General features: G+C 51.0%; 2 protein-coding genes across 9 annotated transcripts in view; both read right to left on the bottom strand.

Moving 5' to 3' along the window:
• Positions 1-24541, bottom strand: part of LOC114802910 (delta(14)-sterol reductase-like) — a 212756-nt gene that overhangs the window by 12015 nt on the left and 176200 nt on the right. The window lies entirely within an intron of this gene.
• enah (ENAH actin regulator) overlaps positions 684-24541 on the bottom strand; it is a 59716-nt gene continuing 35858 nt past the window's right edge. For 4 of the 8 annotated variants that reach the window (XM_029002049.1, XM_029002048.1, XM_029002046.1 and 1 more), the window contains 12 exons: positions 20834-20906; positions 11246-11526; positions 8586-9287; positions 6215-6519; positions 5987-6123; positions 5109-5163; positions 4990-5038; positions 4845-4911; positions 4328-4375; positions 3257-3341; positions 2779-2836; positions 684-2611 (listed from right to left, as the gene is read on the bottom strand). In XM_029002049.1, the coding sequence (XP_028857882.1) occupies positions 2574-2611; positions 2779-2836; positions 3257-3341; positions 4328-4375; positions 4845-4911; positions 4990-5038; positions 5109-5163; positions 5987-6123; positions 6215-6519; positions 8586-9287; positions 11246-11526; positions 20834-20906 (1898 nt within the window). In that variant the 3' untranslated portion in view covers positions 684-2573. The remainder of the gene's footprint in view (positions 2612-2778; positions 2837-3256; positions 3342-4327; positions 4376-4844; positions 4912-4989; positions 5039-5108; positions 5164-5986; positions 6124-6214; positions 6520-8585; positions 9288-11245; positions 11527-20833; positions 20907-24541) is intronic. The other 4 variants (XM_029002051.1, XM_029002052.1, XM_029002047.1 and 1 more) reach the window with 4 other exon arrangements.

Genomic DNA, 24541 nt, shown 5'->3' with positions numbered 1-24541 from the left:
CAACGCGATTGGTCGAGAGCGGGTCGCGACCCCACGGCGATTGGCTAACGCGCATTTGAGGAGCCGGAGAGTCCCCGCCCTCCCGTTTTATACGAGGCCCGACAAAATGGAGACGGGCTTCGGGGGAGAAAAATAAAACAAGTAGCAGTGGAGTAACTCGACTCACCTTACTTCTTTTTTCGTTAAAATCTGTACAGACGCGAAAATACCTGCATCGTTCTTGCGCCGTTTTTAATAATACCACAATAAGTTGTAAAATCAGGTTTGCTGAGTGTTTTTTAACGGTCCTGTTGATTTTTTATATATATATATATATATATATGGTCGCCGAATCTGTGTTTTTGTAATTTGTCTGCAGTTCGAAATACAGAATAATACAGAACATTTGAGCTATTTTGGAGGGGGGGTGAACAGGTGCATCAGCTCGAGTTTTACTGTCGCGAATTAAAAGCATGAGCAGTCACACGCTCAGCACCCAGTGACACGACCTGGTCGGGATTCGAACCCACAACATTGCGATCACGGGGCTGCTTCCTTACCGCTGGGCCACCACTGCCCCCCTTAATTTTTATTTTAATTATTCTCATAAAAACACACCTCTGCATCAACCAGGGTTACATAACAGGCCACACTGGAGTTGTCCTTTTATTTGGAGGGGCATATTTTAATAAAAGAGGCCGTGGTCATGTATTGCAATTTTTATTTCATTCGCTCAAACAAAACAAAATGTTAGCATGTAGGAAAAGTGTGAAACTCGAGGGAAAAGAAACGGTACGATACAGGATTAAAACATCAGGAGGGGGTGAGGCGATTAATGCATCGTGGTGGATCTGGACAGATGAAGATCTCCAGCATGAACCTGTGAACGTGAGAACTTCTCCGAGACATCTTCAGGTTCTCCGTTCATTACAAACAAACAAAAAAAAAAAAAAGTCTCACACTGGAACATGGCATCGAAAAAATAAAATAAAAAAAGAATTAAAAGACGACAAAAGAAGAAAGCAACGTTGTAAAATCTCCCTTTTGACTACATTTTAACGCAGGAAAAAAAAATTAAACAGCGTCGGTTTCTGGAGTTATTACTAGAAATTTCTCACTACGCTCGACGGCGAATGCAACTTTTGAACAAGGCACAAACCACGAAGAATCACAGATTTATTATCCAGGTGAGAATTAACCTCGAATGGAGCATCTCGGTCGGCGGCTGAGAACTTTGGTGATAGAAGCCACACCGCGACCACGATGGGGACATCCAGGGACTGACCGCGGGTAAAGTGCAATCAACTCTGCAGGCCCTGCCGCCTAGAGGCCGGACGGAAGCAGCCCCCCTCGCTTCCGTCTGCAGTGGTCACCACAACTACGTATAGAATCATTTATCGAAAAATAGAGCGTTATTTCCACCCGGTGGGCGCGACGAGAGACAGGAGTAGAAAACAGGAAAGCAGATTTAAAAAGAAAACGGACGATTCCCTCCATCCACGAGAGTAAGGACGTGTGAACGTTCTGGAAATGGCACAGAAAACAGTCATGCGGTCCGTAACTCCCATTCTCCTTGCATATCGGTGGACAGAACGAGCCAGGCTGGGAGTTTGATCATGAGAATGAGGTACGTGGAGCATGATGGGGGGATGAAGGGCAGGAAGGAGGTGCGGCTTCTCTCATCTTCTCATCAAGACGATGCTACACTTATTGCTCTGAAGCGGACAACGTTGGAATTGTGCGGTGGCCGCGTCACCCTCACCGTAGAGAGCGGGACATGCACTGCGAAGATCTGGCTGAAATAGAAGAGATCCCGATCGTAATAAACACGTGGGGAGCTCCATCTGCAGGTGTGGACCTCGGCAGGGGGGGGAAATGAAAATGAAGAGATTTTGGTAAAGAGCTACTCTGTCGTACAGTAGTAAAGGCATCGTCCCTCGTCACGTCCCCCACCGCTCGGAGGAAAGGGTCTTTTCTTCAGGACCACGAGACAGACGACCCCCCGTGATATGGTTACGCTACCTGATGCAGAACAGACATGACGGAACAAACCCAGAAACGTCTTTTTTTGTGTTGGTTTTAAATGTACATACGTAGGTTAAAATAGTGTTTTAAGGAAGACAGGCTTTACAGAGTCCTGCAGCAGTAGACTATACCCAGTCCTGTGGACCCCGGGAGCAACGTCCTCGTCCTCTGTCCCCTCCACCCACCTCGGCAGGTACAGTACATCGTTGTTGGGTTGTTTTTTTTTTTTTTTTTTTTTTGTTGTCTGGGTTCCTTCGTGTCCCCCAGCCTTGCGTTGTGGACTAAGAGAGCAGTCGTTGCATAATGACAGTCGTCCCCTCGGCGGCGAAGCCTGGCTTCCAGGCCCCTGGCTCCCGTGGCTCCGTGCTCCGCCCTCAAAGGAGTCTTCTGGATTCACACAATTTCTGTACACCCCACCAGCCGAAACATTGGGGACTTTTTTTTTTTTTTTTTAATTATTATTATATACCTCCTTTTTTTTCTTCCTTTAGTCGTCACTTTAAAACGCGGTAACTGAGGTTGACCTCGGGTCTCGGGGTCGTGGGTAAAATGTACACGTCAGGATCCTCCTACGCCGAGTTGGACTTGCCCAGCTCCTCTCGGATTGCTGTGGACAGAGACGGGGTCAACAAATTAAACACCGTATCTAAAATAAGAAAAAGAAATTAATGCAACGTTCGGGCCTTCCTTTGCGTGTTTTTAAGATGCACCAGTGTACAGGCCATTTTTTTTCCCCATATTGTAGTGGAATAGCGCGTTTCTATAGAAACGTACCATCAATGAGTTCCTCTTTCAGTTTGGACAGCTCCTTTCTCATCTCGTCCAAAATGTCCTGCAAACAGAACACCGCATCATCAGAACCATGACTTTTCTTTCTTCATGCCTCATTTTGTGTGATGGGGATGTAGGGCGCGTCAGAGCTGTCCATCATACCTACAGGCTCCTCCCCTTTTAACACTTTTTATAAAAACATCATGAAAGTTCATCTTCGGGGCGTCCACGGCGAGAAAGAGAGCTGGGTGGGTATTTACTTCCTCTCTCCGGCGTCTCGTATCTGTTCATTTCTGCATTGGAGCCGGACCGGCGGCTGCTGCACGCGCAGATACGGAGGGCACGAGCCCCGTCCTTATCAAGCCCGCGAATTCTCCGAGGTGAAGGGAGGGCACCACACAACGTCGTCATATACACAGTTACTCTGTATGTGTGTGTGTGTGTGTGTGTCTTTCAGGAAGCCCGCGTGTGACCTCATCACCTGCTTCAATCTGTCGTAGTCGAGCACTTCTGTCGCAACCCCGTTGGCACTTAGGGACCCGGTTGGCGTGGGCGTGGACTTGGGTCTGTGGAGGAGGAAGAAAGCGGCGCGAGTTAAACGGGCGCCGCGTCACCGTCCTCGCGCACTGATCCCAGATCAGCGGCCGACGTGCTGCTAAAGCTGCAGAACCCAAAACATGGAGCGCAGAGTTGTGTTTAATCACCTGCAATTTAAACACATCAGACTGAATAAAATCTCTATAGTGAACTTTGTGTCTCATAAAGCCCGTCCAAAGTTGCATACTACATGTCAAGACTGAGAAGGGAAGGACGATCGTGAAGTTCTGCAGAGAAAGGGGGAATGAGGACGGGTAGATGGACGTTAATATGCATCCAGGGAAACTCGGTAGCGCTGACTGCAATCACAACATGCACACACACACACACACACACACACGCTCACATCCATGCACCAGGCCCTCGGATCAGTGGGGACAGGGACACGTTGCCTGTAAGATAATCACCTTAATGAAGGGAAATAGCCTGAATCTCTGTGTGTGTGTGTGTGTGTGAGATGTACTCGTTGTCTCCTCCTGGTTCCAGTTGGAGAGTAACCGACGATATGAAGAACCTTTTAATGAGGAGTGATTAAACACGCCCATGCGCGCTTGGGGTCGCCCCGTTATCTCTCCACACCGGCTGGACATTGACTGGCATGTTCCCGCCACAGAAGGGGGCCGTGTGTGATAACGGGAGTGACGATACGGAGGAATCCCTGTCAACTTTATTATCATTAATACTAAATGGAAGCTATGGCCTGGTTTCACATCAACTGTAATAATGTAAGAATAATTATTGTTACTTTTACAGTTGAAATGAAACTGTTTAATTTTAAATAAATTAAGACTACATTTGAGTATTAACAGTAATATCTGGCAACGTGTGTTAATTTTAACGTCGGTGATTACATCACAAGCAACGCGAATTCAACCTCGGAACAGACTCTCCACCCCAAACTGCACCACTCTCAACACCACAAGGCCACGGCCGCCCAGTCTCTGCTGTCTTATACCTGCTCACGGCATCAGTACCCGTCTGATTTCTCCACGGCGAGTCCCGTCTGTGAGGGCACAGGAGACTGGCTGGTGAGGCGCCGGTGAACCCCGGAAACCCCCCCCCAACACCGCTCCACCCGGCTCGTTCTGGAGGCCCGTGGCGCTCGAAGAGCACGTCTTCCAATGTTCACCGTGTGCCGGCTCATAAGAATTATGTTGCTCGCACACGATCTCCTCCAAATCGGCGGAATCGCGGGAAATAAACCTGACCGACAAGTGACATCCGGTGTCCGGTTCTACGGCGGAAACGGGTACAAATGAAAAAGCGTTTATGGGATCGGCGGGGATGAGCGGAGCGCCCAGAAAGGCCCGGAGAGGGTCGGCGGCGGCACGGGGCTTTTAGTGGCGTTATCCAGAGCCGCGTGAGCGGAGGCGCGGCGCCATGCTGCTCTGGAGACACGGGCCCCTCGCGGCAGAGCCGGCCCGGGGTTCGATCCCGCGTGGTACGGAGGGAGGGCGGCGTTGCCGATTTACCTTCCAATGACCGGTGATTTGCTGCCGTTCATGGTGTTCGTCCGTTCCCAAGGTTTTCTGGGCATGTCTGAAACGCACAGTCACCGTTTTAATGTCCCTCCAAAGTGACTAACAACGTCCCAGCTGAAGGACAGGTGCTCCTTACCTGGTGTGCTACAGGCAGATACTTTAGGAGTCGTGTTCTCCGCTTCGTCCTGTAGGTAATAATGAAAGAATAAAATTCCAAACCTGGAATAAAAACGGAGGTGAAGACTCGTTCCTCACCGCTCTCTCTCTCTGCTCCGGCTCTGGCGAGGACCCCTTTTCCGCGATTCGTCTTCTGCATCGGAGGAAAACAAGGTTCTCATTCATCTCGCCCAAAGACTTGGTGCTACAGAGCATCTCTGGAGTTCAGCAGGAACGGTTATTGGAATTAAACCGGTGGGAGCGGAGAGGATCTTTATGACATTTTACTTCCAGCGTGTCACAGGACGACCGCGTCGTTAAACCGCAACATCGCTGTGAAATGTCTCCTCTAGTCAGGACATTTGACATTTTTTATATGGCAGCACTGCCAGTCTCTTACGTCGACGTGCTAGTAAGAAGAAAAAAAAAAAAAAAAGTTTTAAATAAAACAACAAAACTGCTACTTGTGGCAAGAAAGTGCCTTCTGATTAGATGGATAAAAACACGCCCCCCTCTGTCACCACCATCACCACAATTGGTCACCACCACCTATATGAAGAGACTTCGGATGGTGTTCTGGAGGCTGGCGGCTGTGCTTGGGAGTAATATATAAATAGCGTCTCCCTTTACAGATCACTTATCTCCAGATGTGAGAGAAATGGTTTTGATGTGGTTATATTTCTAATAAAAATTCATAAAGAATGGTCTTGGGTTTTTCCTGTGTGCGTGTTTGTTCTAAATGACATTGTTCTAAACGACCATTAAAGTATTATTTAAATGTTTATTCTTTTATTTATGTATTTTGTTTTTATACCTTAAGTTGCTTTTGTATTTTGAAGTGAAATTCAAGGTCACAATACCTTATGAAAGTGATTGTACATCTATCCTGCAAATACTGAATAAACATGTCAAACAAATACAATAAAATAAAATAACTGGCGGTGAGTGTGAGCGTGACACGCGTGCGGTTACCGCACCTCCTGGCCAGCAGAGCGCTCATCTCCTCCATCAGTCCTCCACCTCCTGGCAGGGGGCCGTTGCCTCGTGCCGCGTCCGGCTTGGCGCTGGCGGGGCCGCCGACGGCTGCCGCGGGGGCTGCAGGGGCCTCCTCGCCCTGTCGTCACACACGGACACGGCGGGGTGTGAAAGCGAAGGTGCGAGTAAAAGCCGGGGTGTTTACCGGTTGCCGGGCGGCGGCTCCTCACCCTAGGCACTTTCCGCAGTTTGGCTCCAGCGAGGGCGGCGGCCAGGCCAGACAGGTTCCGGTTCTCATCCGAGGTGGGCGAGGGCGTGAAGAGGCCGCCGGGTAGGGGCGGGGCAGGAGGTGGAGGAGGAGCACCGGGAGGAGGGGGCGGGCCCGTCGGGGGGAGCGCGGTGGGCAGGGGGGGAGGAGGCGGGGGCGGCGGCCCGGGCGGGGCCGGGGGCCCGGCAGTGGTGGGGGTCACAGTGGAGCCGGGGGGAAGAGGGGGAGGCGGCGGCGGAGTGGGGAGACCCTGAGCTGGTGCCGCATCTGTTAAATTGGAGAATTAAAATAATAATTAATACTAAAATCGGACATAAAAGGCATCGCCAAAATTCTCCAGGCAACACGTTAGTACAGTTACGACGCGAAAACATGAAATGGAAACATTCCTTACCAGAGACAAGCAAATAAACACATAAATACACACACACACACACACACACACACACACACAGTGAAAATGGTAGAAATTAATAGGGTGGTGGTAGCCTAGTGAGTAACACACTCGCCTGTGAACCAGAAGACCCAGGTTCAAACCCCACTTACTACCATTGTGTCCCTGAGCAGGACACTTAACCCTGAGTGTCTCCAGGGGGGGACTGTACCTGTAAATATTGATTGTAAGGCAGTCTGGATAAGGGTGTCTGGTAAATGTTGTAAATGTAAATCTTGCCCATTGGCTTCCATTTCATAGAGCATCTCAGAAAAAGGACATTTATTTAATTTTAAAAAGCCCCAACAAAGCCCAATAGGTAATATTCTGACAAATATAATCTGACAAAATTAATCAAGAAATATAAATATTTCACTTAACACAATATCACCTCTTATGGGGGGAAAAAAGACGGCAGACCGGAAGGCCGCACGAGACGAACACATCTACGAGTTTCATTTCAAGAAACTGGCAGCGAACACCACCAAACCCTTTATAATGAATCAATGACCTGGATGGAAGTTACTGTTGCATCCCTGGACGTACGCTCCCACGTGTTCTGTGTAGCTGGCTGTGTTTTTGTGTCCTGTCTCTTTTAGGTTGACTTCTTGGGAGGAGTTGAAGCTGACCAGCTCCACCTACCATCTGCTATTGGTCACCTCCACCTATATAAAGAGACTTCGGATGGTGTTCTGGAGGTCCACGGAGATCTGCAAGGAGCTCTGTTGGGGATCTCATTCGTGTCTTGTTGCTTTGTATGATAGACCCTTTGTTGTTAGCCTGTGCTAGCTTTATGTGCCCTTTTTGTTAACTTGTGCGTGTTTGAGTTATCCTTGCAGGACAGTCCCTTCCTTTTGGCTGTTTTGATGTTATTTATCGGTCCTGAGTCTACTGTTATATAGTACCTGTTAGCTCACTGTAATAAAAGTAGTGTTTGTATGCATTTCATAGACCCCTAGACTTAAGAACGTGACAAATGGGGGCTCGTCCGGGATGTTTTCCCCTGGTTTAGGACCGGATTTACAATTTTGCTGCTATGTTTGTGGCCTCAGGTATACGTTCGGTGGAGAGGAGTTTGTGTAGGCTCGGGTGGTTGTCAGTATTCAGCGTTTTGTTTTCGTTTTTTTTGCCGTACATGTTTTGTGTGGGGCAGTTTGATCTGTTTGTGTACACAGGTGTGGGTCTAATGTTAGCACAAGATTCATTTTGTGTGTCGTGGCTGTGTTGTATACATTTTGTGGCCCATGTTGTGATGGCACTATATAAGATGCAGCGTATGGGGCGTGTTCACCAGCTCACCCATCAGAACGGATGAATTAAAGCGGCGATAACCTGCATGCTGGTGTTGGCAGTGGGCGTGGTCACGTTGGCCGCGGTGTACGTTGGGGTATAAGAAGCGTGGAGAGCGGAGGACACCGGAGGGGGTTTAAATGGTCAAGAATGAGGAGGTAGGGTGTGAGAGCCGTCAATCATGCCTTCAGGCCCCTCCTCTTTGTGTCAGAAATAATTCCACACCAACATTGTCTATTTCTGTAAATCCCGAAGATACGAATGACGTGACTAGTGCTGGGAGGAATCAGGATTTATTGAATCTAATGAAGTCTGGGTGACTTGTCACATAAATGAAGAAATAAACGTGACAAGTGATGACAATGGTGAGCTGCAGAGAACGGTGGAATGAGACACGGATCAGATCTTCATGCCAGACGTAGAGCATGCGCTGAAATAAATACGTTTGGACCAACTCAACACCGTGTGTGACAGCACGAGGGACACACACAAACAGAAGATCGAGGACACGCAGCGAACAAGCGAACTCGGCCTGCGGAGAAGCTCGCCAGCCGGTGCCCGTGTTAGTGGATTAGCCGAGGCCGGCGGGCGGGCGGAGGAGGCCGCTTACCCGGCTGGTTGTGCGCGGCGGCCGTAGCGGGCGGGTCTGGAGGAGAGGTGCAGGAGTCTCCGCGGGTTACGGCTGTGGAAGGAGAGGGGAGAACAGCAGGCTGGGGTGAGGGAGGGGACACGATGGGAGTGGGGGGCGCCGGGTGGCACGGGGACGAGAGGGGAGGGGGCGGCGGCGGGGTGGGCGGAGGGGGCGGCGGCTGCGCCAGGATGGGGGACGGAGCGTGGAGATGCGGCGACGCCGGCAGCCCGTTGGGCGCGGCGGGTGATGGGGGTTTGTGGTTGAGGGGGCCAGTGGCCGGGACGGCTATGACCGGCCGGGGCCCGGCGGCTTTGCCCGGCGGGCTGCTAATCATGACCGGCGGGGACGGGGGGAGGGGACTGAAGTTGGCGGCTGACCAGATGATTGACTTGGGGGCCGCGGATGGAGATTGGGGCGGCGGGGCCGGGGCCGGTGCTTGAGGGGCCGTCAGCGCCGGCTGCCGGCGAGGAACGGTGGCGTAGTGAGGCAGCACCGGATGGAAGGCCGAGCCCAGCGACGTGGCGAAGCGGGAGGCCGAGTGCCGCATGGGTGGGGTGGGCGGGGCTGCGGAGACTGAGGTGGGGGATGGGGTGGGGGTGTGGAAGGTCGGGGTGCAGGGGGACACGGGGGACACGGGGGACGAGGCCGAAGCCGCAGGGTTGTACAGGGTGCTTTCAAATGCTGAATGGCGGGACAGGAGGGAGGAAGCGGCCACCGTGCAGCGAGGACAGAACACAGACCGGACAGAGAAAGAGAAAGAAAGGGGGGAAGGAGAGAGAGAAGAGAAGAGAAGAGAGAAAGGGGGCAAATGAAGCAGGAGAAACCAGCAAGAGACCTGGAGAAAAGAAGAACGTTCTCTTCTCTCCACAGAAACACAGGCTACGTCGCTACTATGCTAATTAGCGCTAACTGGTTAGCTGTGAAGGGGGCAGTATATGTTTGGTAGCCATGGCACTTTGTTAGTATCAGAGAAACCCGCTGAAGACGGCGCGCTGGTTAAACACACTCATGCACTTGCTTTAATGACCTCGGGTCGACTTTTTTGAATAAAAAATACTCGCCGACTCACGGTAACGTACAAAAAATGGTCCGTTCTAAAGAGCGACAAGATAGCGCCGCAGCTATCTTCGCCATTGATGGTCCCTCGAGGAAACTAACATGTTCTGCAGTAGCACCATAACGAGCACACACACACACACACGTTTCTTCTCCACATACCCAAACCTTCGGTGTTGCAATAGTCATCGTCGCTCTCGACCTGTCTGCTTCTGGCAGATTCCCCGAGGACAACAAACGCGGCAACGAGTCGACACATTTCGCCCAACTGCGAGTCGCTGAACGCGAAACGTGCGAAACACTCACAACTTGGCCATTCAGCCCTCGCCAGCGCAGCTTGGACCGCGTCACAGGAGCCAAGATGTCGGGCAAGACTACTTTCCACTAGGACCCTTCAATACAAGCGTACTGGACATAAAATCTAATGCCTTTTATCTTGGGAAATTTACCTGAAGAAATATTAAATATGTCTACTGACACTCGACAAAGTGGAAAAAGAATCATTTTAAGTAAGCTTGAGGCTTTCTGAAGGACTTCAGCCATACATCTTTCTGTTCCACCAACCGCAGTGACCCTGCTGTTTTATACACACACACACACACACACACACACACACACACACACACACACACACACACACACACACACACACACACCATCTTCGTCTGCTTCCTTTCAAACATACACTCAAATCAGGAAGGCACCTTGGCCACGCCCACCTCACTTGTACTTTTCAAATCACCCCACCATCTCACGTCACCCCGAGACGGTTCGAAACGGGCCGAACGCCCGGGATGCGGGTGGCGCCCTCTACAGGTCGGACCCACCAGGGCACGATGCGCCCGGAGATTCTGTTAGTGAAGCCTCGCCTGTCGCGACTTCCTGTTAGTGTTGAAGAGTTTTACAACTTCCTCCCACACCGGGTTACATGCAGGAAGAAAGACGGAAAAAAGATGCAGGCGGCCCTTTCAATTTGAGCGAAGGGCTGGGAATCAGATTTTAAAGTGAAGTGATTGTCCCTTGTGACATACAGCAGCACAGCACATGGTGCACACAGTGAAATTTGTCCTCTGCATTTAACCACCACCCTGAGTGAGCAGTGGGCGGCCATGACAGGCGCCCGGGGAGCAGTGTGTGGGGACGGTGCTTTGCTCAGTGGCACCTCAGTGGCACCTTGGCGAATCGGGATTCAAACCGGCAACCTTCTGATTACGGGGCCGCTTCCTGAACCACCACCGCCTTGGGCCGCAAATCTAATATAAAGGACGAGAGGATGGAAAGAGGACATTTACTCGGGTCCCATGTACTCCCCAAATCTCGTTAGGTGAGCCGCCAACACAGGACCGGGCCGCGGCGCCACCGTTTCCGGCAAACCGCAGCGCAGAGGCGTAACAGAGGGCTTCAAAACACACCCAACCAGACTCCGCCTGGACGAGACCCCGCCCCTCAGCAGGAGCTGAGTGGCGCTCATGCTGTTCGCCGAGCCTACGTGGAATTGTACGGTAGGAAGAGCAGGAAGTAGGCCGGTAATTATGGACTGGTTCCGAGGCGCGGGCAGAGCGGGCTTAGAGAACGGTGCTCACCGGCATTGGAGATGCGGCGTCCCCTCTCCCAGTCCATCTGCTCCCGGTCCAGCTGCTCCTGGTGCTCCTTCTCCTGCTTCTCCCGCTCCATCAGCTCCCGTTCCTGGCGCTCGCGCTCCATCAGCTCCTGCTGCTCCCGCTCCCGCCTCTGACGCTCCGCCTGCTCCCTCTCCAGCCGCTCGCGCTCCTGACGTTCCCGCTCCTGTGTCTCGCGCTCCTGCGCCTCGCGCTCCTGACGTTCCCGCTCCTGCTCTTTCTGCCGCTGCAGCTCCTGCAGTTGCCTGGGGGGGGACAACACGAGAGCAGATGAGAGCAGGACCCCGGATCTAATTCGCCCGAACCGTAGGCCTTTGTCGCCGTTACGTAATTGAGACGTTATATAAAACGTCAGTTCACGTCAGTGCGTCGGCAAGTCGAGCGATGTTACGCCGTCTTGCAGGGCCTCAAAACCCACGAGAAGTTTAAGGTGAAAGAGGAGGACATCAGGACAACCTTTTGGTGAGAAGCTCAGCTGTATATGTACAAAATTGTGATTGTGGCCTCGCGCTTTTAAAAAAGGACATTTGTTTCACGAGAGTGTTGGTATGGCCACTAGGGGGCAGCATTCTCCTGCGCTAGAACGCACAGGGACGGGATCTTTGTTTCTCTACGAGTCCCATGCACCACCGGCCCATCAAACTCGGCCTACCGGAAGGTCCAGGTCCCCTCTGGGTTACATGCAGGGGACACGTTTCGCTGTGTCACCGTGTGGCGTGCCGCAGTGTTTCGCGGTGACGGATGGATCCCGAAGTGATGTGGGACGTGCTGGCGTTTACTACGAACTGGAAATCCTCTAAACCTCCAGAGATGTCTTGACTGAACCCCTAAGTGAAATGAAGAACATTGAAAACAGATTTGGGGTCCTTTTCTTGATCTGGTTAAGAGTTCCTGGGTGATACAGTTCACATCTGGGTGGTTTTTTATTAATTTATATATATTATATCATTTATATACTTTATTGTTTGAGCCGTTTTCTTTTGTAACCTTTTCAGAATATTGTTATTGCTCAAGTTTAAAAAAACAAAAAAGAAGTGATGCAGTCAACACAACTGGATGGGGACGTTTGGACACGAATTCTATTTGTACACAACACGGCTTCCTGTTCCATTCCCCACGGACACTGGCAGAGGGCGGCGTGGGAAAACCACACCCCGTTTCACCCGAGCGCCTGCAGCGAAGTGACTTCATCACACCTCGGGCTCCCGCGACCCACGATGCACCTGTCATGGCAGGCAGAGCCCTTCTTGCTCGCTTACTCCCGGGCCCACTCCCTACCGGAACGCTCAACCGTCCACCTGCAACCGGTTTTACAAACCGCCACCCCTCAAACCGGCGCGTCTCGTTCTCACGCTGAAACGCTGCAGCGCAGCACGCGGGGACACGGTGAAACCTTCATCAAGGGGACCTAAGTGGACACCATGACATGAGCTCAGGTAGTAGCGTGTGGGGACGGTGCTTTGCTCAGTGGCACCTTGGGTGCTGGTAGCCTAGTGGGGTAATACACTCGCCTATGAACCAGAAGACCCAGGTTCAAACCCCACTTACTACCATCGTGTCCCTGAGCAAGACACTTAACCCTGAGTGTCTCCAGGGGGGGACTGTCCCTGTAACTACTGACTAAGTCGCTCTGGATAAGGGTGTCTGGTAAATGCATGTGCATTTATTCATTTACATTTACAGCATTTATCAGACGCCCTTATCCAGAGCGACTTACAATCAGTAGTTACAGGGACAGTCCCCCTCTGGAGACACTCAGGGTTAAGTGTCTTGCTCAGGGACACAATGGTAGTAAGTGGGATTTGAACCCGGGTCTTTTGGTTCATGGACGAGTGTGTTACCCACTAGGCTACTACCACCCCGTGGCATGCTTCTAGTGCAACCTCGCCGGCTTGGGACTCGAACCTTCTGATTACGGGGACGCTTCCTATAACCGCCGGGCCACCGCTGGGCCAGTTCGAGATCCGGGGCCGCGCCTGTTCTACGTGAAGGGACTCCTCGCCGCTTCCCTGCAGGCCACCCCACTGCCCCAGTTCTCCACATTCTCCGCGAGGTCCCGCCTCGAGTCGCTCGTCCCCACACAGTCCCGCTCCACTACCCCACATCCCGCCGCCCCGCCGGGAGCCGAACTTACGACGGGCTTCGTACGAGTTGAGCGAGCGGAGGAGAGACGCTCGACTCGCGGAGACGGAGTTTAATTTTAGGAGGGCCGTCGAGTGCAGATGAGTGTTTTGTTCCCACGATGACCCCGATGGCAGAGGTCGGGAAAGGGTGACAGGCCACCATGTGCCGACCTGAGCAGACCCGAGCAGAGCAGAGACACGGCGACAGATGGCCATTCCAAAAAAAAAAAAAAAAAAAGTTTAAATGGTGTCACCATGACTACGCCATGCTAAATTAGCATCGCCGAGACCATCGCTTCGCTGGCCGATCACAACCTTCCGGAAAACAGAGCACCTCAGACTGGCAGCGCCTGGCCCTGTGTCTCCTGCACCGCGAGGGCCTCACGCCGGGGTCTCCATGTTTATATTCCCGCAGGGCCGCGGCGGAGGCGGCCCGACCCGCCGCGTGCCTCCGCAGACATTCCTTATCGCTCGAGTCACGCCAAGCGCTCGCCAAAACACACCAAATTAGCCAGTCGAGAGGACGGTAGACGGTAGGGGGCTTTCCACAAAGTCGTCCTCTTCAACAGAACTAGATCCCGTGGTGGTAAAAGCCATCGCTGGGCACGCCGACAATGGCAAGGTTCGTTCCTCTAAACCCTCTGTCCCCCGTCCCCCTCCGTAAGGGAAAAATAAGAGCTTCAAAAGAAGAGAGAGAGAAAAAGAAACGAGCAGCAGATCCATTTATTGGCATCCCTGTTCCTGACACCGTTGCCAAGGGAACGGTTGCTAGGGGAGTGTAGGCGGCGCACGGCTACAACCGATCCGAGAGAGGCTCCCCGAAACGGGAGTGGGGAATGGAGGCGGCCATGGACGTCCCTGGTTGGGTTGCAAGTTGCAGAGTCCTTGGCGCGCCGGTCTGGCGAAGGTCGAGGCCTGAATAGATCCCGGGTTCTAGGTGCAGCGGCACCGCTGCAGGACGAGAGCGGGTGGGCGGTTCGCGCATGACATGCGGACGTCCAGCTGGTCAGCACGACTCCTCCGTCTGGATGGACCCGGGTCCAGACAGCCCATATGGACGCGCCCCAACAAACCAACCATCTAGCTGGAGTCTCCAACAGGCACACTAGCAACCACAAAACTGAGTTGTTTTAGCTGGATGGTCCTAATTTTACTCTGTCAAGCAGCCATTTTCAATTTTATTAGTCTTAGGTCACGTCCAGACTCATTTCAGTAGACTAATAATCTAAACGTATTAACCTTATTTTGGTCTAGATTTTATATATCCCACTCAATGTAGTATGATGTAGCTGGTCTACCACTATGTACCATCCGACCTCTTCAACTCATACAAAATGCAGCAGCACGACTGATCTTCAACCTTCCCAAATTCTCCCATACCACCCCTCTGCTACGTTCCCTCCACTGGCTCCCAGTAGCTGCACGCATCAGGTTCAAAATACTGATGCTGGCCTACAAAGCCAAACATGGAGCAGCACCATCCTACCTCACAGCCCTTATTACACCTCTCACTGCACCTCGTATACTCCGAGCCTCCAGTACTGCTCGCCTGGTCCCTCCATCTCTGAAGGTAAAAGGAAAACATTCATCTAGACTCTTCTCCGTCTTGGCCCCTCGGTGGTGGAATGAACTTCCCCTCGAGGTCAGAACAGCTCAGTCACTGAGCACCTTCAAACGACAGCTCAAGACCTTCCTCTTTAAAGAATATTTAGATTAAATTGTAATTTTCTTGTCAAACTTTGTGTACAGAATCTACAACAGAGTGAATTAAATAGATGTATTCATAGTTGGGGTCCTAGTGAACCGGAATTGATCTCTTCATCGATGGTAACTTGAAAGCACGTTGTAAGTCGCTCTGGATAAGGGCGTCTGCCAAATGCCGTAAATGTAAATGTATGAGTACCTAGTAGAACAGATAAAAACTATTCTCTTTTGATCAAACAACATTTATTTCTTATATAGCCCAAAATCACATACAGTACTTCTCAATGGGCTTTGACAGGCCCTACAGTTGACACCCCCACACTTGACCCTTCTGCACACAAGGAAAAACTCCACAGAAAAAAAACTCTAGGAGAGAGAAAAAAAAGAGAGGAAGAAACGTTAGGAAGGAGTGATAGAGAGAGGGACCCCCTTCCAGGGTAGAGTGAGCCTGCAAACGGTGTCAGTGCAGGGTTGGATATGATATAATAATAAGTCCTACAGTTGTAGGGTTGGAGAAATCCAGAATGTAGTCCAGTGTCATGGTCTAGATTACGTGTCCATAATGATGTTACTGGTCCATTTGAAGATCCCTGAAGCTGTAGTTGTAACGGTGGTGGTGGCTGTGGTGACCCTCTGGTTCGTTTCATGCTGATTATCACAGGACCAGCATTTATGTGGCGTCTCATCCCGTTTCCGCCACATCGTACAGGTTCCTTGAAGGCGTTTAGTGAAAAATGTTGATTAAAAACACTGGAGCATCTCAGGAGGAGGAGTCGCCAAAACCTCGACCCGGTGCTCAGGCGGTCCCGGAACCCGCCGAAGCGGATATAAACCACCGCCCGTTCCATCGAACAGTAATACAGAGTCGTTTTTTTCCTCCCCTTCCCGTCCCGTCAGGAAATGGAGTTGGGTTTTGGGCAGTTTTTCAAACCGCGAGAAGCTGTTAAATCCACGTCTTTGTCCACGTAATCCTCCCCGAAGCCCATAATCACCAACATCCTGGTGACGGCGGCGCGCTCTAAATATTTATTTTTTCGAAGCGCCGTCAGACAGCCGGAGTGACGTCTGTCTGTAATGCCAGGTCACAGATTTTAACCCCAGCGGTGGCGAACACGCTCCTTACAGTCAGAACTTAATCTGTGCCTCTCCACATCATCAGATGGTCAAGTATGACAAAAGTGACAGAAACGGAAACAATTACAAGTCGTAAAAGCCCATGTTCGATATTTTGGACCATCACACTGGCATTTGTAATATATTGAAGATAAGAAGCTTGGGGGGGCCCTAATAATCTCAGCGTGGACGCGACCGGCCCGGAGCTGCGGCGCGAGGGATGAGTCAGCAGGAGAGCAGATTTCCGTTCCCCCGCCTGCCCTTCCTCCCTCTCCATTCTCCATCGCCGCAGTCCGCCGCGGCAAAAGGTCAGAAATGGAGCCGCTATTACATCCGTGAGAATTGTCACACAGAGCGGCGCTGAAGAACGGGAGCGGGAGGGACCGTTGTGACTACATGGTTTCATTTTAATTGCTGCACATATTTACTGAAACTGTGGAAGGGAAACGCGAACACCATCCACATATGAGCATAAATAAAGACACGGGAAGTATTTTCCCAGAGCTGTATAAAAAGTAGGACATGGGGCATGTGCACCAGTTCCCTCATCAGAACGGCTGAATTTTATCGTTGTTTGTGTCGGTAGTGGGCGTGGTCACGTTCACTGGAATTAAAGCGCCTGATAACCTGCATGTTGGTGTTGGTAGTGGGCGTGGTCACGTTGACTGGAATTAAAGCGCCTGATAACCTGCATGTTGGTGGTGGTAGTGGGCGTGGTCACGTTCACTAGGAATTAAAGCGCCTGATAACCTGCATGTTGGTGTTGGTAGTGGGCGTGGTCACGTTGACTGGAATTAAAGCGCCTGATAACCTGCATGTTGGTGGTGGTAGTGGGCGTGGTCACGTTCACTAGGAATTAAAGCGCCTGATAACCTGCATGTTGGTGTTGGTAGTGGGCGTGGTCACGTTCACTGGGAATTAAAGCACCTGATAACCTGCATGTTGGTGTTGGTAGTGGGCGTGGTCACGTTCACTGGGAATTAAAGCGCTTGATAACCTGCATGTTGGTGTTGGTAGTGGGCGTGGTCACGTTGACTGGAATTAAAGCGCCTGATAACCTGCATGTTGGTGGTGGTAGTGGGCGTGGTCACGTTCACTGGAATTAAAGCGCCTGATAACCTGCATGTTGGTGTTGGTAGTGGGCGTGGTCACGTTCACTGGAATTAAAGCGCCTGATAACCTGCATGTTGGTGTTGGTAGTGGGCGTGGTCACGTTCACTGGGAATTAAAGCGCTTGATAACCTGCATGTTGGTGTTGGTAGTGGGCGTGGTCACGTTGACTGGAATTAAAGCGCCTGATAACCTGCATGTTGGTGGTGGTAGTGGGCGTGGTCACGTTCACTGGAATTAAAGCGCCTGATAACCTGCATGTTGGTGTTGGTAGTGGGCGTGGTCACGTTCACTGGGAATTAAAGCGCTTGATAACCTGCATGTTGGTGTTGGTAGTGGGCGTGGTCACGTTCACTGGAATTAAAGCGCCTGATAACCTGCATGTTGGTGTTGGTAGTGGGCGTGGTCACGTTGACTGGAATTAAAGCGCCTGATAACCTGCATGTTGGTGGTGGTAGTGGGCGTGGTCACGTTCACTGGGAATTAAAGCACCTGATAACCTGCATGTTGGTGTTGGTAGTGGGCGTGGTCACGTTCACCTCTCCTTTTTAAAACTTGTTCAATAACACACATTGAAAGTTAAATATGTGTGTGAGAAATAATTACCCGCCAACAAAAAGGGTCTGGGTGGGTAGTTAGTTCCTCCTCTCCACATACAGAGAACCAGCTAAAAGACACTTCCTGCTTCTATCTGATTACTTCCTCTAACTTCAGAAGAGATCCATCTGGTGACATGAGGGAACATGACCCATGTGCTATCTTGTATAGTTATGGTCCCTACAGTCCGAGCCCTCTTCTTCTGTAAGTACATCAAAATAACATGCCACGTTTAAGGAGGAGAACCACAACCACCACGTCACATTCCATTAAAAAAAAGCCTGCCTTTTGTTGCTCCACTCCGGTCCTTGCAATGGACTCGGATCCCAGGATGACATCAGGCCGCGAGCGCGCGGCCAGATCCATTGACTGCTATTCCTAAATATGGCGGTGGGCCGGCGGAACGAGGGGTCCGCTCAGCTCCATTACACGCGCTCAAAGACATTCTTCCAGCGGATCATTCACCTCGCTTCTCACGTTTCTGCCAGAGCTGGGCCAATCCAGTGCGATAACCTTATAAGGCACCCACAATAAAAAAAAAAATTTAAAAAAAGAGACGTCCTACGTTGGACATTGGAGAAAGCTCTGAGGTCTGAAATGCTGCTTTATCTCAGTTTAGGATTCCTTTAGGGATTATGTCTCCTCGGTGACCATACAAAAACCCTTTCTTTCAACCAGTACTGCACAATGTGCTTTGAAACTGACACCACAATAGTTATAACTGGAATGAAATGCAAAAAATCATAGACAGAAGACACATGGAAACCGCTTCAAAATGGTGCAAATGATGGAATGACATTTTGTTATGTCCTGGTACACCAGACTCTCCTTGCAGAGTCCACAAGGAGATGAATTAGTGTCCAATTCACCAAAAATAAATAAATACATATTATAATATCAAAACCTCACTTTAAAATTATATTATAATAAATGTGGCAGGTCAAATGCAGCATAAAATGGTACAGAAACGTTCAGGACCAGATCTACAGATCATTGAGGAAGGGGATCCTCCAGGACCAACATGGATGTACAGATCATTGAGGAAGGGGGTCCTCCAGGACCAAGATGGATCTACAGAACAGTCCTTCACTGCCCCCTCGATCAGAATCATGAGACGCCGTGATGTAACAGCATCTTCACAACGTGGACTATTAGTCCTTGGGATTCCAGATACGTAACAGCACGACTGAGATCAGGTTCTTGATTCTTCAGTAACGAGGGCCCTGACTGGTAAAGCTTCTCATTAAGGCAAAAAGCACAGAACTTTACAAAGAAATCAAGACACATTTTCAACAGCAAATGGCACAATTTTTAAAAAGCAGCGCGAGGAAACCCTCTGAGACGCGAGCTCTGTTTTATGACGCGTTTATGAGCTATTCACACTCCCCATGTTTGCAGCCATAAAGTAAACAGCTCGGGTGAGCGGCATCGTGTAACATCTGCTCTGAAATGTACAGATGATGTCACATGGTCCACCGCTGAAGACGCCGATTCGTAATAATTAAAGAGTCCCTCTAGGTAATTTATGCAAAACTGAAAGACAAAGCCCTACAACGGGCCACATAATGAATTATTGCAATGAACGATGCATTAATACAACAATAAATAAAGGTAGTAGTTTAGTGGGTAACACACTCGCCTATGAACCAGAAGACCCAGGTTCAAACCCCACTTACTACCATCGTGTCCCTGAGCAAGACACTTAACCCTGAGTGTCTCCAGGGGGGGGACTGTCCCTGTAACTACTGATTGTAAGGAGCTCTGGATAAGGGCGTCTGGTAAATGTAAAATGAACTCCATGACCATATTTCGTCGCATGACAAGGCTACAGATGAATTCCTGTGGCTGGATTAGCAAAAAAAGTACGGCGTCGTATCAGAAAACGGTGCCAAAATGCTGCCGCGATTTCGTGACCGCGCATTTTTAAAACGTGAACGATGTCATGGAACAGCACGAACAAGCTGGCAGGCAAAATCTCTTCCCGTGTCTGGTCACGTCCTGAGCGCGGCACCCCAGCCAGGCCCAGCCTCATCCATCACACCGGCGCGGGCCGACCCCTGACCCCGCCTCGGTCCCGCCGCGGCCCGTCGAGAATAGCTCATCTCTAACTGCATCAAGCACCAACGACGCGTTTCCATAAATAGGCGCGTTGCATAAGGCGGGCCGGTCGGGTAAACGGATTTCATGCGAACGCATTTCTTGGCTGTAAAGGGACGATAAAACCACCCTCAGACCCGCGCACAGCGGTTCGCCGGTCCGCTTTTACTACGTCCCGCCTGGTTTACGTCCACACCTTTCAACATCTCAATAGGACCGTTTCCAAGCGGGTTGTAAAGGTTACAGCGCTGGTGGAGAACGGCGTGTAAAAACAAATCCGCATCTGACGGGACGCTACAGGCCACAGTGCCGGGGACACAGCTCAAATAAACCATGTAAAAGATGACCACAGACAGGGCAGGTCCATCAACAGGGGCGTTTGGTATAGACTTGTCAAGAACTAACTATACGATATATGGAGGCTTCAGAACAGAAGCTGAAGGCGGGAGGGCCGATGTTCTGGTCTGTAACGTTATTTGTCGACAATATTTCGTAACGTACAAGATAAAATAATATCCGTACGTGGTGCAGAAGACCACCATTTTCGCTCATACCCTCAGAGAAGCGTGATCGAATGAGCCTGGAACCCCGTCCAGATACGACGGTGGTATTGACGCATGCTGAGAGGCTGAAGGCAACATCTAGTGCATGTATATCTGTACATCTATGGTGTATATATCTATTAGGGTTGTCAACTTTTTCAACACCAGATGAGGGACATATGAGGGCACTGAAATACGAACACCCCCCTGTAACGGTGGGTGAGGTTATGCAGGAACCATTCGGCAAATGGCACTACGAGACTCACCTTCTCTGCATCTCCAGCTCTTCTGGTGAGGGACCATTCTGCACCTGAGGGCTCTGTCTTGGCAATGTTGGGCCTGCAGAAGAGAACACAAGGCCTCAAATGAGACTTCAACAGTTTGTTTTTCGTTCACAAGCGCCCCCCCCCAGTCCTTGTTCTGGGACCACATGAAAACCGGAGCCCTCCCAGAGTCCCATTCCGCGTCTTTATTCCCCTGCCCGACGCAACAACGTCCTGTCCGAGGTCGTGGCCCTTCGTCCCAGCAGCTGCCAGAGAAAACAGGACCGGAGTGTTCCCCCGAACAGCTGAGAGCGGGGAGCAGAGCGCACTCTGTGGAGGATTCGCGTGGCCAAGGGCGGACATCTGAAGCACATCAGCATGGGCGAGGAGCACTTGCTTCGGAGCAACTTCCGGAGAGCAAAATCGGCAGAATGCCGGAAAGAGCTTTTCTGCACCGGGAACGAATGAATTTGGCAGCCGTCCGCCGGATGAAGAGGTTTATTCGGTCTGACGCGTGGCAGAGGCGGCACCAGGAGTGCACCATGAGACAAAGACCAAGCCGTCCAGAGGACTGATGCTCATAGCTGAGCAGCCGTGTCACAAACACCAAGCACGCGGCGGAACACGCCGGAAACAGAGCAGGCCTGGAGCTCCAATAAAAACCCCAGCACAAAGACGTGGCACAGTGAGCAGGTGAGACGGGTCCGTTCCCTGTTCCACCCAGGCCGTGGGACCTTCTCCGCGTTCCCTGAACACGCCCGGTCAAGCCGAGAGAGAGAGAGAGAGAGAGAGAGAGACGCGAAACCGACACCAAACAAGGCTTTTCTGTAAAAAGGGAAGAGAGTGGGATTAACTGCCAACCCTGGGAGGACTGAATGAGGAGGACTGACGAACGTCCTCAGTCAGTCCTCTCGAGTACAGACAAAATGACGCAAAAACGGGACTCGCGAAGAGAATTCCTGAAAGCAAAACGCGGTGATTTTAAACGCTCGCACCAGATGGAATTCCAGATCGTTTGGAAGTCAGCCATGTTCGAACAGACATTTTATCCAGATTTTGCACTTGTATCTCGTAACGACTCGTTCGATTGATCCGTTTCTTCAGAAACCGCCAAAGCAACCGAAGAGACGTTTACGTGCACTATTTTACTAGTTAGGTCACTAATAAGTCGACTTCCGGGTTCGTACACGTTCATAGAATGACGGCCTGACCGGGCGTGTTCAGGGAACGCGGAGAAGGTCCCACGGTGGTAGTAGCCTAGTGGGTAACACACTCGCCTGTGAACCAGAAGACCCGGGTTCAAATCCCACTTACTACCATTGTGTCCCTGAGCAAGACACTTAACCTTAAGTTGCTCCAGGGAGACTGTCCCTGTAAATACCGATTGTAAGTCGCTCTGGATAAGGGCGTCTGATAAATGCTGTAAATGTAAATGTAAATAGAAAAGAACTTCCACGACTTATCCAACAAGCCACACGTTCTCTGAAATTTATTACCAAAATTTGAATATTACAAATTCACAAATTCTCCACCTGGTTCAATCAAAGACCAGGAGAGACGTTGCTTCGAACGTTCTGGAATACGGAAGCAAGGTAAAGCTATCGTTTTTAACGCTGTAGTCGTAAACGTAGAAGAACCGTAGAAGAATCAGTCTTCAATAACTTGTGCTTGTTTCGTATTCCAAAAGAGGGAAAACGACCTGGAAAATATTTCCTTTCTAATTTTGTGACTTTTCCAGGTTTTTAACGGCCGTAAGAACCCCGTAGCGAGCAGAGACGATCGCATTAATTTATAGTCACGCCGTGCAACACAGGTCTGGATCTAATAGTAGTTGAGGGGTCTGGAGCTTGTTTCAGCGAGCCGCTGGAACAGGACCAAAGAGACTCGGTGTCTGATGTGATACGGCCCGCAGATCCATCAGAGCAGCGAGCTAATGACCCCCCCCCCGCCCGTATTACATCACGCGTACACACGGAACAAGCAATTCGACCCCGTTCAGACCTCCTAGAACTCAAATAACCACGTCCGGTCCAAGAGGACCATCTCACCGCCAACCTACACGAGGGGAGGCCGACTCGGAACCTCTTCCTCTGACAGCAGACATACTGCCACAGCCCGGCCTCACAGCCGCCGGGGGCGCCGATACCCGCGGCCGGCCCGGCGGAGCGCTGGGGCCGCAGCCACAGCAGCATGACGGACTGGGGACCGGAGTTCTTCACCGGAGGCTCGGCGGTGGTCTGCAGCGGGTACTTCCTGGCCGCGATCAATTATTTATGGCAGAGACGCCGCCGCCCTTCAAATAACATTAGTCCTGGGGCGTAGTCTGAGGAGTTAACTCCATGCTGGCCAGAGACAAACCAGAAGGACCTACTGACACACCTGCTTCTACTCAATTACACCAATAATCGGTTAGAAGGGATCAAAAGGGGACGTAAAGAAAGAAGATGGAGGGTTAGAGGCTTCACCGAAACCTTCTCTGCGCAACGAGTCCGAGAGACAGAACGCTTGTGGAACCACCTGAGGAAGATTCTCCATGACCAAGACCATGAGAGCGTCACACTCCATCCCCATCAGTGTTCTGGAGGGAAACCTTGATTGTTAGCAAGGAGGTGGCTTCTTTCAGCAGGATGCTCAGAGATGGTCTGACTTCAAGAAGGTTGACCAGCCTGCAAAACCTCCAAACTTCAATGTGATTCAGCACTGGAGGCATCCCTGGATCTCATGGATTTGCAGGTGACGTCATGGTATCAGATCAAGGTCAAAGGTCAAAGCTTGTGCCTGTTTAATAATGCATATAATCAGAGCATCATTCCAGGTGGTTATAAAAAGTCTCACCGAGGAAATGAGCTCTTTAACCGGAGGTCCTCTGTGAAGCTGCTGGAGCAGCAGCGTTGAGAGTGGAATTCCACAGGAGACCGCACGTCCCTTCATCATCACGCTCCGACTCTTCGTGGCCCCGGTCGGCTTCTCGCGCCGAATAACGCCCGATCGTCCGGCTAAACGTGGTTTGCCGACAGCTGGAGCTTCTGGCTTCAAACAGTCAGCTGCTTGACCTTCGCGGCCGCGCCGAGGACATGTATAGGCTCCATGTTCACCTTCTCCATCAGAACACTTATATAAAACGCCAACGGTTCATCGAGACTTAAATGCATAAAACGTATTAGGGATGTAACGCAGAGTGAAAGTGAAGTGATTGTCACTTGTGATACACACACAGTGCAGACAGTGAAATGTGTCCTCTGCATTTAACCCATCACCCTTGGTGAGCAGTGGGCACCATGAGAGGCGCCCGGGGACCTCAGTGGCTCCTTGGCAACCTTCTGATTACGGGGCCGCTTCCTTAACCGCTAGGCCCCCACTACCCCAAATGTAGGTGAATGTAATGTAGATGTAGCCATTGTGGGACTAATAAAAGGTTTATCTTTCCTTATCTATTCTACCGGATTAAACTGAGTCCGTATGTTTGGCTTCACCGTAGACGGTACAGATGTAGACCAGTGGTCTCTCCCGTCTTCATTCCAGAGTCAGAATAGGATCAGGACCAGGGCTTACTGAAAGCTGCGAGGCGACGCATTCCTGCACGTCCAGTTAGCAGGCAGACGGGAGAGACGGCGAGACAGGTGACCTGGTCGTCTCCATTACCCGGACATCACCACCACCACCTGACCCGGTGGGGCTGTGCGACGGCGTCTAATAAAAGCATCTCTGCTT

Source organism: Denticeps clupeoides, chromosome 14 (genome assembly GCF_900700375.1).
Source record: "Denticeps clupeoides chromosome 14, fDenClu1.1, whole genome shotgun sequence".
Taxonomy (NCBI): Eukaryota; Metazoa; Chordata; class Actinopteri; order Clupeiformes; family Denticipitidae; genus Denticeps; species Denticeps clupeoides.
Note: the sequence above shows the minus strand (reverse complement) of the source record. Positions and strands in the feature narration are given on the sequence as shown.